Consider the following 12,481-nt stretch of genomic DNA (forward strand, 5'->3'; position numbering starts at 1 on the left):
AAAATCAGTGTTTAACTGTCATGGAAAATGTGGAAATATCAGAATTTTTGAGCTGGGAGAGAAGACAGGAAACTAATTGTCAGTGACTGCAAGCACTGGTTCAGAAAGTTCTCCAGCAGATCAAGTTGAAAAATACTGTTGTGTTACTAAACTTCAGCTTGGCTAGCAAGTTTAAATCCAGGCAGGTGAAGCAGCAATAAACAACTGTAATGGATACTGTATGAGTCTAGTATAGATAGAATTTACATTCTATAAACTACAGGGCTATTAATTTAATGACTTGATTTAGTGTAAAATTATATTTAATACAATTATATATTATTATATACATTTTAATTTTAATGATGTTTAAAACATTTATGCAATTAATTATGCTCTCTGGCCCAAATGTAAATTCTGTAATAAGGAATTCCTACCACCCAATTGTCTTAATGTCTATTCAAAGCTTTTATCTGACACAATAATGTCTTTGTATTATCTTAATTTGAGGGCTTTTTTATTAGAATTTTTGTTAAATGTGAATAATCGTGAAAATTGGCATATCATGTAATATCTTTTTTCATTGATTAACAGCCTCATTTAACTGCTATTATTGCTCCCTCTCGCTACTTCTCTTCATTATTCTCTCTGCCTTTTTCTCTTTCACATTAAGCCGAATATGTTCTCAGAGAAAGCTGAGCTGAAAAGACTTTCGGCTCCAGTCCCTTCCATCATTGTGACGTCAGAGTCCAGTTCTGCCCTCCTCTCAGTAGAGTGTATTGGCTACTCCTCCAGACAGCTGCCAGGTGGTTTGGAGGAGGTAGCCACGGTCACTGTGGAAGCTCCTGGCATTGACTGAATACAAGCTGCACTACCCTGCACTACCACTGACATTTGCTCTACTTCAGGACACCTTCTCAACAGGCTCTTGGTCATCTGACTTAACCCTTCCTCCTTTTTGTCTACTTGCTTTTACACAGGGCTCAAAACATAAACCTGCATGCAGTAACAACTCTGACATCCGCAATTTATCTGTGCAGTGTTTTTCTTATGCTTTTGGCTGTACTGAGGTGGAAACAAAGCCACAGCTGGTTACAGGGTGAATAGGGTCTATATTCCCTTCTCGAAAATCCATCTTCACCCAGCCTAAGCTGGTTAGGCTGGTCTGTTTGCTGGTTTTAGAGGGGGTTTAGGCACTTACCAGCTGGTCAGAATGGGAGACAAGCTGGCCAACCAGTTAAATTAGCTGAGCACCAGTTTGGTCAGGAGACCAGTTAGACCAGCTAAAGACCAGCTTAGCCAGGCGGGGAGACCAGCTACCCAGAGCGAAGACCAGCATACCAACCTGGACTAGTTTTTGCTGTTTTTTCAACAGCAGAGCATAGTTTTTACAAGCAGTGTCAGTAGGGTTTGAGCTGCTTTTAATGATGCAGAGATGATCTCTTCTTAAGGAAGGGATGACCCTTGGACTCCTAGAAGAATTTTTTGGAGCCAGGCAAAGCTGACGGCCTATGATGGTTCTACAGAGGAAATGAACAATGAACATTTCAGTTGTGGAACTGGCTCTGTTCTGAATATGAATGGTGATACAACACAGGCTTCTTCTTTAGTGATCTGCTTAATCCAGGGTATGTAGTCGGTTGTGCTGTATGCCACATGAATTAACTGTTCCTTATGTCTGCACAAGATCAAAAGCAACACATCGTCCATGACCTGAAGTTTTGAAGGCCCATTTAATCCTAATATCTCCTTTTGTGCTTCATGGAAGAAGGAAAGTTAAATGGGTTTGGAACAACATGAGTAAGGGTGAGTAAATGATGACTGAATTTTAAATTTAGGGTGAACTACTCCTTTACAACTTTTACTAAGTAGACCTTTTTTCTGTTTCTTTAAAGGTGAAATGTGTAATTTCTTTGTCACCGTTGCCATCAAACTGAATTGCAAAAATAATAACTTGACGTTTTCATACCCAAATACTTATCAACAATAAATTGTACAAACTGATAATACTGCCCCACACTCACACCATTGGTTGAGCCAGTGTTGCAATGCCAGGCTTGATAGGATGCTCAAACAAACAGAGCAATGTTATGAAAGTGCCACAATGTTTACACTTTTGGTGGAATCAAACTATGAATGGCTTACAGTAAAGTTATCTACAAGTATATACAGTATATTACTGGACTAGAATACAGCATGATCACACAGGAGGTCAGCATGTTGTTTCCAATACTTCCAGTACCCTAGGATCAGCAACAGTATGCTGACTCCCTAACAAGGGCCATCTCCTATCAGACATGTTCACATTGACTCCAATATGTTTACTTTCCGCTGTGGTGTGACTAGAAGTGTGTTGCATCAGCAGTGTGGGAGACCATGGGTTTGGATCCCAAGTTGAATACACAAATAAATGTTTCCCTCTAATATTACATTTTTACTCCACTGATGTTAGGTTTAGGTTTGGGATTTTGGTAGAGTTTATAAAACATGCATTCCTCTTCACTGTTCAGACTGTACAGCTGAAGACAAATTTTGGCAACCCCCCGCAGACATTAAACCTGGGAAATGGAGATCACATATGCCCATATGCCCAACAACACCTACCGCTTTGGCCACTGGGGGCAGTGTTTCAAATTTTGAAAAGCGCAGACCTAATATAGCTAAAGAAAAGTTAACCTACTGTTTCTGATTTCACTATGAGGTAAGAAATTACACACATCACCTTTACAGTACACTGGCAACATCCTCATAACTGACCAAGCATGTTGAGAACCAATGGCAATTCCTTGCTGCTAAATGAACAAAATTTTTTGTTTCTCATTTTGTAAGTTATATTTGTTTTTACAGCACTGGATGATCAATGCATATATTTGTATATATGACATTGAATGTTAATATGGAAGTGTGCTCAACATGGGCTCTTTACTGTGTGATTGCCCTTGCTTTTGTGTTGTGCCATGTTTCTCTGTTCACATATGAATATTCCCAAAGTTGTAAGTATCTGTGTATATATATATATATTACATTTTAAATGTTCTTTATTCTCTATGCAGGCTACAATAACATCAAAACCCTATAAATGTGAAAATTGTCCACCTCAATTCAAATGACTGGTCTCAGAGCCCAAGCCTCTAATGAACTGTAATTTCAGATGCTTGTGGAGATGCTTTAGTGGGATTAATATGGCAGCATCTGGGAGTCCATAGGGATTAGAGGAGAACGCTTTTAACAAGATTAGTTTTGGGGAAGTGCTCAGCCGTTTGATGGGCTCACTAGAACATTCCATTGCTTTTACCAACTAGTGCATTCTCAAAATTACATGCACGGCCTCAGATAATGGTCTCCAATTCAACTCAAGTGCACTGTCAGTCTCTCCTGAGAGGTAAGTTTACCTTACTTCTCTGAGGTAAATATATTTGGTTAATTGATGGTTTATGATCTTCCTAGGGGTGCTTGACTGCCATTCTTAAGTATAGTTGGTATCAGATTTAGCTGTTATATATGTTAACCAGTCACCATACAGTTTATATCCAGTCACTCACAGTTATCAAGTAGGTCTATTGTGTGTCATGCTGACTTGCATGTGATTTGTGTTGCCTGAACACCATCACTGTGACTTAATCAAGTGCAATATGAAAGATAAGTTGGTGTATCAGTGTAAGCCATGGGGTTGTGCATTACATTTATGATTGCATAGTCACATGTCTTTAAATTGTCTATTCCTCTCCTATTTTCTTGACTTTGTCTTAAATATTTCTTCACATTCTTATTTATGCATCTGTCTCCATATTATATTAATATGTGCATGGAATAGCTCTCGTTGGCTTTTTGTATTTGTTTGTGTCTCTTTTGTTTGTTATGATGTCTTCTAGTTTATGGTATCTGTGTGCCAAAGGTGTTGAATGGGGTTCAGATCTGGGCTTTGAGCAAGCACACAATTCTCTAAAATCATGTAATTTTATGTAATTGCTTTAAGAATTGTCTTCACTGGAGTTACTGCAATAACCAAACCTGTTAATTAGAAGGGGTTATTAACAAAGAGGTGTGTAGTGACTGGGATAGAAAGGCCACACTCACACACACAAACACACACACACACACACACAAAGGAAAAATCATAAACAGAATAATCCATAACATAAAAAACAAATGTTCCACATAGTATCCATAAACAACTCTATAACTAAAACTTTTCACCCAATGGTGGTTCCAACAGTGAGAGCTCTGTGATGAATAAACCAAAGTGTGCATAAAACATCAGTGCTGCAGTGTTAGACTGAATTATCCTATTGTGTGTTTTGGAAACCCAAAAGACACCTGACAGCTTCCAGTGAGCACAGATTTCCCAACAATACAGGCAGTCAACATCTCACCACCCCCTACAATATGGAAAGTAAAAGAGCAAGGTCTGCATGGCAATATATTGCCCAAAGAAAAAAGAAATGGCTCATCTCCTTCCCTGAGACAGAAATCATTGTGAGCTTGGAAAAGTTGGCTGGTCAAGTGTCACAGATTAGATGGTAATAAGTGACTGCTATGCAGAGGTGCTGATCACTGCTGTCTGTCAATTTGCACCTCAGGACACAGTTAAACCTCATTCACCAGCCCATCCATAGCATGACAAGCCCACAAAAGCCCACCCTTCCGCCCCTGCGAGTTCCTGGATGCGGTAGAGTGCTCTCAGCTTTAGACGGCCACAGGCAATGTCTCGTGTGTCTGGGTTGCGATCACACCGAGGCAGCGTTTGTGGATGGTTAATGTTCTCTCTGCGAGAGCATGACCATGGCAACGTTGCGGTCACGGTTCGCTTTCAACAGAAAGCACGCCACTCCAGCCGCACAACCCCCCCTCCCCGCATTGCTCCTTCTTCCCACTCCATTTGCCTCCATTCATTTTCATCTATTTCTCAGTGGCCTAAATTGAATTTAATCAAACATTTAATTTAAATATAAATATTGTATGAATACCATTGCATGAGATGAAAAAATATCAAACCAAGTCTCAGTTCTCCTGAAGTTCACACAGGTGTTCGAGCAAAGTAACTGCAGGTGTAGTTCATCACATAAACCATGGACATGTTCCACAGCCAGAAAAATTCAAATACATTTCTTGTCCTAATACTTGTCTTCATTTTGAACAATACAGCTATTGTTTTATATTTTGAAGCCTAACAAACTTCTTTTTTTATTTTTAAATTGTCTTGCTTGAATAGTGAATAATTTAAAATAAATGCCGCTTGGTTTGATATTTGTTAGATAATGCAGTTAAAACTGCACATTTTGAACCATGGCTGAAGTTTCCAAATGCAATGAAGCCATTGCATTTTTTTCTTTTGTTATGTTTTCTGCGCACTCACATTATTTGTTTAATAAGTGTGATGTTATGCCATTTGGTAAGCCATTTTTCCAAAAGACTAGAAAGAAACCTTGAGCAGACTATGACTGTCGATGCAAGCATTGGAGGAAAGTATGGCTCTGCATTTATATAACCGATTTATTCTCTCAGTCTATCTGACTGTTACAGTGAGCTCTGAACAAGGTCATAAGCCCCTGGAGATAAGATTAGAAAGTAAACAGTTCTTTGGCATTGACTCATTCCCTCTCTGCAACTTACAATGAAGTACATAGCCTGTATAACTTACCCAAATTAGGGGGCGTCTGAGTGCCTGTCATCCTCTCAGCTGACCTTACAATGGGTCACTCAAAACATTTATTTAATGGTTCTAGATATTCTTATAGTTCTTTTAATAAAAAAAAATTATATTTCTTGCTCTTTACAGAATCCATCACTTAATAGATAATTCTTGTGTGATGCTACATGTGTTTTCTTTACTGGTGTTCTTCATGCACAAGTTAGATGGCCAAAAGCATACTTGCAATGAATGTGTGATTTCACATTGATTTATTGAATGATGTGTCTGAGCGATCACAGTTAATAAATATAACATTCTAATGACTATTTTAAACTACATTTGCATTTTAAAGCTATATTTATGATTTTGGCTATTAAATTTGAAAATGCAGTTTATGTAAAAATGTGCAATCTAGTCCAAATGTAGTTTTGTTATTTTTATGTGCTCTTTTGATGTTTTTTTGTGGTATTTTATTTATTTTTCTAAATAAAGATTTTACTTAACACATTTTGTTTATCAAAATGTCAAATTCTTTTGTCAATGAGAAAATAATTTCTTCCAATCGATAAAACCTTTTCTTTTATTTATTTATTTTTTTTTTTTTAATGTTTTTTTTTTTTTTTTTTTATTAAGCCCTTAACTACAACTGCAATGAAGGACAGCTGTGTATTCTGGACATGCCCTCTGCTTTATGGAGAATACAGTAGTTCATGGGGACATACAGTACATTTACAATAATCTTCATGTACATGTTTCATAAACATTTAAACAAAATGTAAGACATGCTGCATTGAGCATGTATGAAATGCTGCTGTCCAAATAGACATACAAAAAAATCCCTATGTAGCAGATCTAGACCTTTGAAGCTGGGATGGTGGTGGGTTTCAGAGAAACTCTCCTAGTGTGCTGCAGTAAAATCTGTATCAATTATTATCACCCGACGTCTGTGATTTCATGTGCTGATTTGGATGGGAAAATAGATCTCCATGTTTGTTTCAGAGGGAGTGAACAGTACTAAAAATACTATTTTCTAGATGTGGGTGTTACAGAACATTGAAAACGTTTAATTAATTTAGATGACAAAACAAGCTTATTTTTTAACCTTTGTCTGTTTAAAGTTAAAATTATTATGATTTAAAAAAAAAAAATATATATATATATATATATATATATATATATATATATATATATATATATATATATATATATATATATATATATATATATATATATATATATATATATTTAAAAATATTCAATTTATTTATTTAATCTTAATTTTTTTAATTATACATTATAAATGTCTTATTTTAAAAAGCTTATTAAAATAAATTACACATGAGTTTCTAGATGTGGTTGCTTTAACCAGCTGATATAAACAATACTGTGATTATATAATTATAACATTGCATAACTAAGCTGAGAAATTAAGGTGAGTATCTTACCCCACGTGGATATTACAGTAGCCTGTCTTAGAATTTCATGGCTGAACTTTGTTCATTAAGTAGACATTAATATCTTATCTAATTTATTCAGAAGAGTGACATGTAGCTTTAGCTTCATTTTTTCAACAAGTAGCATGTAGTGTCACAAAACACTACACCACACTTACCTAAACCTCCTTCTCCCTTATATATGAAGGCTACCTCTGGGAATTCTAAATCATTAAAATGAGTAGATTCTTTCAGACAGTTCATGTAAATGAACATCATGGTTACTGTTGTAACCACCGTTCCCTGATGGAGGGAACGAGACATTGTGTCGAATGTGGTGACACAAGGGGTCTTTCTTGAGAGCCTCACGTCACAAGAAAAGGACAATGAGAAATTGGCAGACAGAATTTGCATGTCCCACCCCTGTACATACACCTTCAAGGTGGAGGGGGACAGCCTCCCCTCCAACCTCTCTTGCTGTAGAGACCTTTCTTCATCTCGGCTGGAGGGACAGGCTCTATCGCGTCCTTGAGTAGCAGAGTTGTAATCTCTGCCAGTAAGGTGATGGCGTTTTCAAACTCCGGTTCCCCGTCGGTCACTTCGACGTTGTGTAGAAGAAGCGACACTAGGGGTCTCTCTTGAGTGCCGAATATGCCTCTTATCTATGAAAAAAGGCCAATGGGAATTAGGCAGACAGTATTTGCATACCCCGCCCCGGACATACGGGTATAAAAGCGGAGAAATACGTCAATTCAGAAATTTTCTTCAGAGCCGAAGGTTGTGTTGAAGTCAGCTGCGAGTTACACACCTGTTCCTGTTCCTCTGATGCTTTGCCTGCTGTTGGATCTATGGCGCACTTCAGCGGCTTTCACCTTCTCTGCACGGCAGTGCAGTTTGCCCCTTGGCACTTCAACTGCGCAAAAACTAAAAGAGTTTATAAAAGAGTGATTTTCTCTGAAAGAGTTATTTCCTCTAAAAGAGCAATACGCAGCTGGTGTTGAACGTCCTTTTCAGGACGCATCTTTGTAAAAATGCCCTTCCGCCCCTGCGTAGTTCCTGGATGTGGTAGAGTGCTCTCCACTTTAGACAGCCACAGGCATTGTCTCGTGTGTCTGGGTTGCAATCACACCGAAGCAGCGTTTGTGGATGGTTAATGTTCTCTCTGCGAGAGCATGACCATGGCAACGTTGCGGTCGCGGCTCGCTTTCAAGAGAAAGCACGCCACTCCAGCCGCATTGCTCCTTCTTCCCACGAGATTGAGGACGATGCGGCTGGCGATGGAGGCGATCTGGGGACATCGGAGTGCGTGGCGTCTGACGCTGATGACTCCCCTGGGCGATAGTTACTATGCACTCACAGAGAGCTTCAGGTAAACCGAGAAAAGAGCAAACTTGCCCTGGTTCAGAGTATCTCTTTTCTCGGCATGGAGTTAGACTGTCTCAATGTTAGCACGTCTCACCAACGAGTGTGCGCAGTCAGTGCTGGACTGCCTCGCCAACTTCAGGCCAGGCACAACGGTCCCTTTAAAACTTTTCCAGAGGCTCCTGGGGCATATGGCATCCTCCACGGCGGTCGCACCGCTGGGGTTGATGCTTATGAGACTGCTTCAGCACTGGCTTCAGACTCGAGTCCCGAGACGAGCATGGCACCACGGCACGCACCAGGTAACGATGTCCCGATGCATCCTGGTCACGACCGACACCTCCAGATCGGGTTGGGGCGCCGTGTGCAATGGGCATGAAGCCGCGGACCATTGGATAGGGGCCCCGCTGTGCTGGCACATCAATTGCCTAGAGTTGCTGACTGTTTTCTTTGCCTAACGGCAAAGTTTCTCCCGTTAGTTCGAGACAAACATGTCCTAGTCAGGTCAGAGAGCACCACCGCGGTAGCATACATAAATCACCAAGGCGGTATATGCTCCCGCCACATGTCGTGACTGCACACTCAACAAGTAGTGTTGCGTCCTTGTGGGCACTGGCCAGGGGCACCTCCCTGGCAGACATATGTAGAGCAGCAGGTTGGGCAACACCTAATACCTTTGCGAGATTTTACAATCTCAGGGTTGAGTCAGTATCGTCCCGTATTTTCTCAGGTCCGAGCCGGTAGAACTCGGTAACACGCTGACGGACAGACCGGGTGGATCGCTTGCACCTAGCGCCCTTTCCCTCGGTCGAGGTAAAACTGTGCGCTTACTCTCCCAGGAGATTCTGTATATTCGGATCCCTGGACGACTCCTCCCTAGCCCTATGGGTCCGCAATTCGGCGGAGGAATTCGCTGACCCAATCCACTGTGGGTACTCAAATTTATCCTGTACTGGAATAGGTGCTCCTCAGGTCGGGACTCTTGCGTGGACTCCTCCTGTGTGTATTTTCCGCGGTACGGTCCCCTTGCGAGTGGACCCGCGTCTCCCTTAGGCAGTTCCATCTGCTCTCCGGTCGCCGTGCTGTAGCAACTCCCCCTTCCTTGAGGCTGGATCTACCACCGCACCATTTTTCCACATGTGACCTGAATGGCCCATGTGATGTATTCACCACTTTACCTCCCTGTCCCTGGGCAGGTGTGGTCTCCGCAGAGTCTTTTCCCCCTGAAAGAATAGGAAACTGGCTAAGACCCCCTTCCCACGATGTGTGTTAGGGCCCCAGCCGTTTGGCTCTATGCGAGAAAAATAGAGAGAAAAGAGGCCCGGCTAGGCTCGGCCCTTTCCCAGGTTGGCAAGTGTTCCCTTGTTCCACTGCTTAAGGTAACCAAATGGATTACGACAACTTTTTATGGGGCATTGGGGAAGGGTACGTGCAGTCTGACTCAACTGGTCACCTTTGCATGTGAAATACCTCCCCGCTCTTGTGTCAGCTGTTCTCGTACACGGCTCAGCGCATTTAATTTAAATTGGACCACTTGTGTCGCTTCTTCGACACAATGTCGAAGTGACATCTAGGTTACGGATCTGATGGAGGGAACGAGACATTGTGTCCTCCCGGCCACGTCGCTGAGTTGAGCCACTGTAGTGGCCTGACCATTTCCAGCTCCTCAGAAAACTCCTGAAAGAACGTATTTTTCAGCTTTTATACCCATATGTCCGGTGCGGGGTATGCAAATAATGTCTGCCTAAATCCCATTGGCCTTTTTCATAGATCAGGGGCATATTCGGCACTCAAGAGAGACCCCTAGTGTCGCTTCTTCGACACAACGTCTCGTTCCCTCCATCAGGGAACGGAGGTTATATCCGTAACCTAGACGTTATAATAACAGTGGTGAATTCCCGTGGTAAATAAAAAGGTCTGCATCTAAGTCACAAGCTCCACCAGCGAAGAGCAGTAACTAGAGCTTGCTGCTGCACAACCGCTCGGCACCGAAAAAAAACTCTGACTGACAGACGTACGCCCGTTTCCTTTTATACCCGTAGGACATGCAAATTCTGTCTGCCAATTTCTCATTGGCCTTTTCTCAAGTTCAGAGGTATGCGAGGCTGTCAATAAAGACCCCTTGTGTCACTACATTTGACACAAGGTCGAGTGAGTGACAGAAGAGGAACTGGTTGAAAATATTTAGCGTTGGGAACTCCAATTAATTTTAGTAAGTTGGTTCGTTCAGACGAGTTAAATTAATTAGTTCACATAAATTATTCACTTATTAAATAACATAAATAAATAACTAGCCCAACATCTGTTTGTTAAATATACAAAATATTTATTCTTTGCAATGTTTGATAATTTGTGAATCATTTTGAACTTCTTAATTGTTTTACCATTCAAATTGTGCTTGAAAAGAAATTATAAGCAGCTGTAATAACAGGCTTGAATGCTCTCTATTGGGGCATGATGTCAAAAAAACATGATGTTTTTTTGTAAGCAAGACTATACGGCTATAAAGAAAATTATATTTGGTAATACACTTGCCCTGAGAAATGTGGTCAGATAAAACTTAATGAGGTTGATAATACAGCAAATTAGTTAATTTCATAGTTTTAAAATTGAATGGCGACAATAGAAGCATTTAAACAGTGGCCTGCACCACTAAGAAGTTGTTAGTGGGTTATAAAAAACACTTACCATGCCACAATAGACAAAGAAAGTGAGAGAGAAGAGTTTGTTTGGCTGCAAACATTGTTTGTATTGACTACATAACTATTGTGTGTGTGGCATGATGGTACCAGAGTGCTTTCTATACTTGTGGCATCAAAGAATGAGAGTGACAGGGTTCTGTCAGAGTGACCTGGCTAAATTATAACTCCCATTCTTCACATAAAAGAATAAATGGCAGGGGATGACATAGCCTGTTGACAATAATACATGTCAAGACATGGGATTTTCTTTGATTCTTCTAAATGAATCCAGAGAGGCAGAGAGGCCATAGTGAATTTCAGTGGAACTACACAAAAATAAATACAACATAAACTTGTACTCAGGGGATTCGTGGACCTATTTTTTTAAGGGGGCACCAATGGCAGATATAAAATTGTGAAATGCTGAAACTTACACTTTTTAACATCTTATAAGTTCTCCAGCCTAGTGCTACACTTTTCATTTAGCATACAGGACCTATCTATTGTATTAATGAACCAAGCAAAATTACAATAGAAGCATACAGCCAATACATTTCATACATTTTTAGTTGTGCGGAAAAGTACAGGGTTTTTTTTTTTTTACATTTTGATAATAACTCCTTTTGCATTTAACAGAAATTAAATAAATAAATGTGAATGACATGAGGATGGGTGGATTAGGACATCATTTTCAGTTTAAAGCAGATAATTTGTGGAAGGTGCTACTCAATTTAACTGACCAAAATTAGACATGTAATGTGAACAGCATTTAAGACAAATACTTTTTAACAACAACAATCATGCAACTTAATTATTTATTTTGGATGTTGCATTAAAAGTCCACTTTTATTAAGTTTTGTAGTTTTTAGAAATCTAATGTGTTCAGGTTGATTCGTTGATGTTTTGACTTGAATTTCACTTTTTTAGATGTTACCACATTTTTCAGTGCACTTTAAATTGTTTCCTTATTTGTACTTGATCTTACCTTTAATCTTAATAGATTATTTATTTATTTATGTATTTTACCTATAATGCAGTCAGGTTGAATCATTGATGTTAAATAATACAGTATTTTTGTCTTGAATAAAATCAGTTAATTTAGATCTTACCACATGAAGGACATTTACAGTGCAGATCAACATCACTTAAAAAAAGAGAGTTAACGCATTCACACTGGATTTGTGAAACCCAGTGTTTAAACATCTATTGTGAAATTGGAATGAGGAGACAAGGCCTCAGAGGATTCACACTAGGAGGAGGTGTCAATGTGTTGCTTCACTGTTATGATAGAGAGAGGGGTGTGGACATTTATGATGACAGTTGCAATCAGTCCCACCACCTCAATAAAATCTTACGCCCATTTAGTTGCATTTAAACTAACAGATGAGCACCCA

At 39.8% G+C, this 12,481-nt stretch overlaps 1 protein-coding gene across 2 annotated transcripts in view; it reads left to right on the top strand.

Moving 5' to 3' along the window:
- The window catches only part of opn4b (opsin 4b), a 36,682-nt gene extending 30,622 nt beyond the window's left edge, over positions 1-6,060 (top strand). The window contains exons 11-12 of one of the 2 annotated variants that reach the window (XR_007969280.1): positions 653-1,785; positions 3,033-6,060. Coding sequence is in view for 1 of the 2 variants with exons in the window: in XM_052113301.1 (XP_051969261.1) it covers positions 653-838 (186 nt within the window). In the remaining variant the exon portion in view is untranslated. Of the gene's footprint in view, positions 1-652 lie in introns of both variants that reach the window. The other variant, XM_052113301.1, reaches the window with a different exon arrangement.
- Positions 6,061-12,481: the final 6,421 nt, after the last annotated feature.

Source organism: Xyrauchen texanus, chromosome 40 (genome assembly GCF_025860055.1).
Source record: "Xyrauchen texanus isolate HMW12.3.18 chromosome 40, RBS_HiC_50CHRs, whole genome shotgun sequence".
Lineage (NCBI taxonomy): Eukaryota > Metazoa > Chordata > Actinopteri > Cypriniformes > Catostomidae > Xyrauchen > Xyrauchen texanus.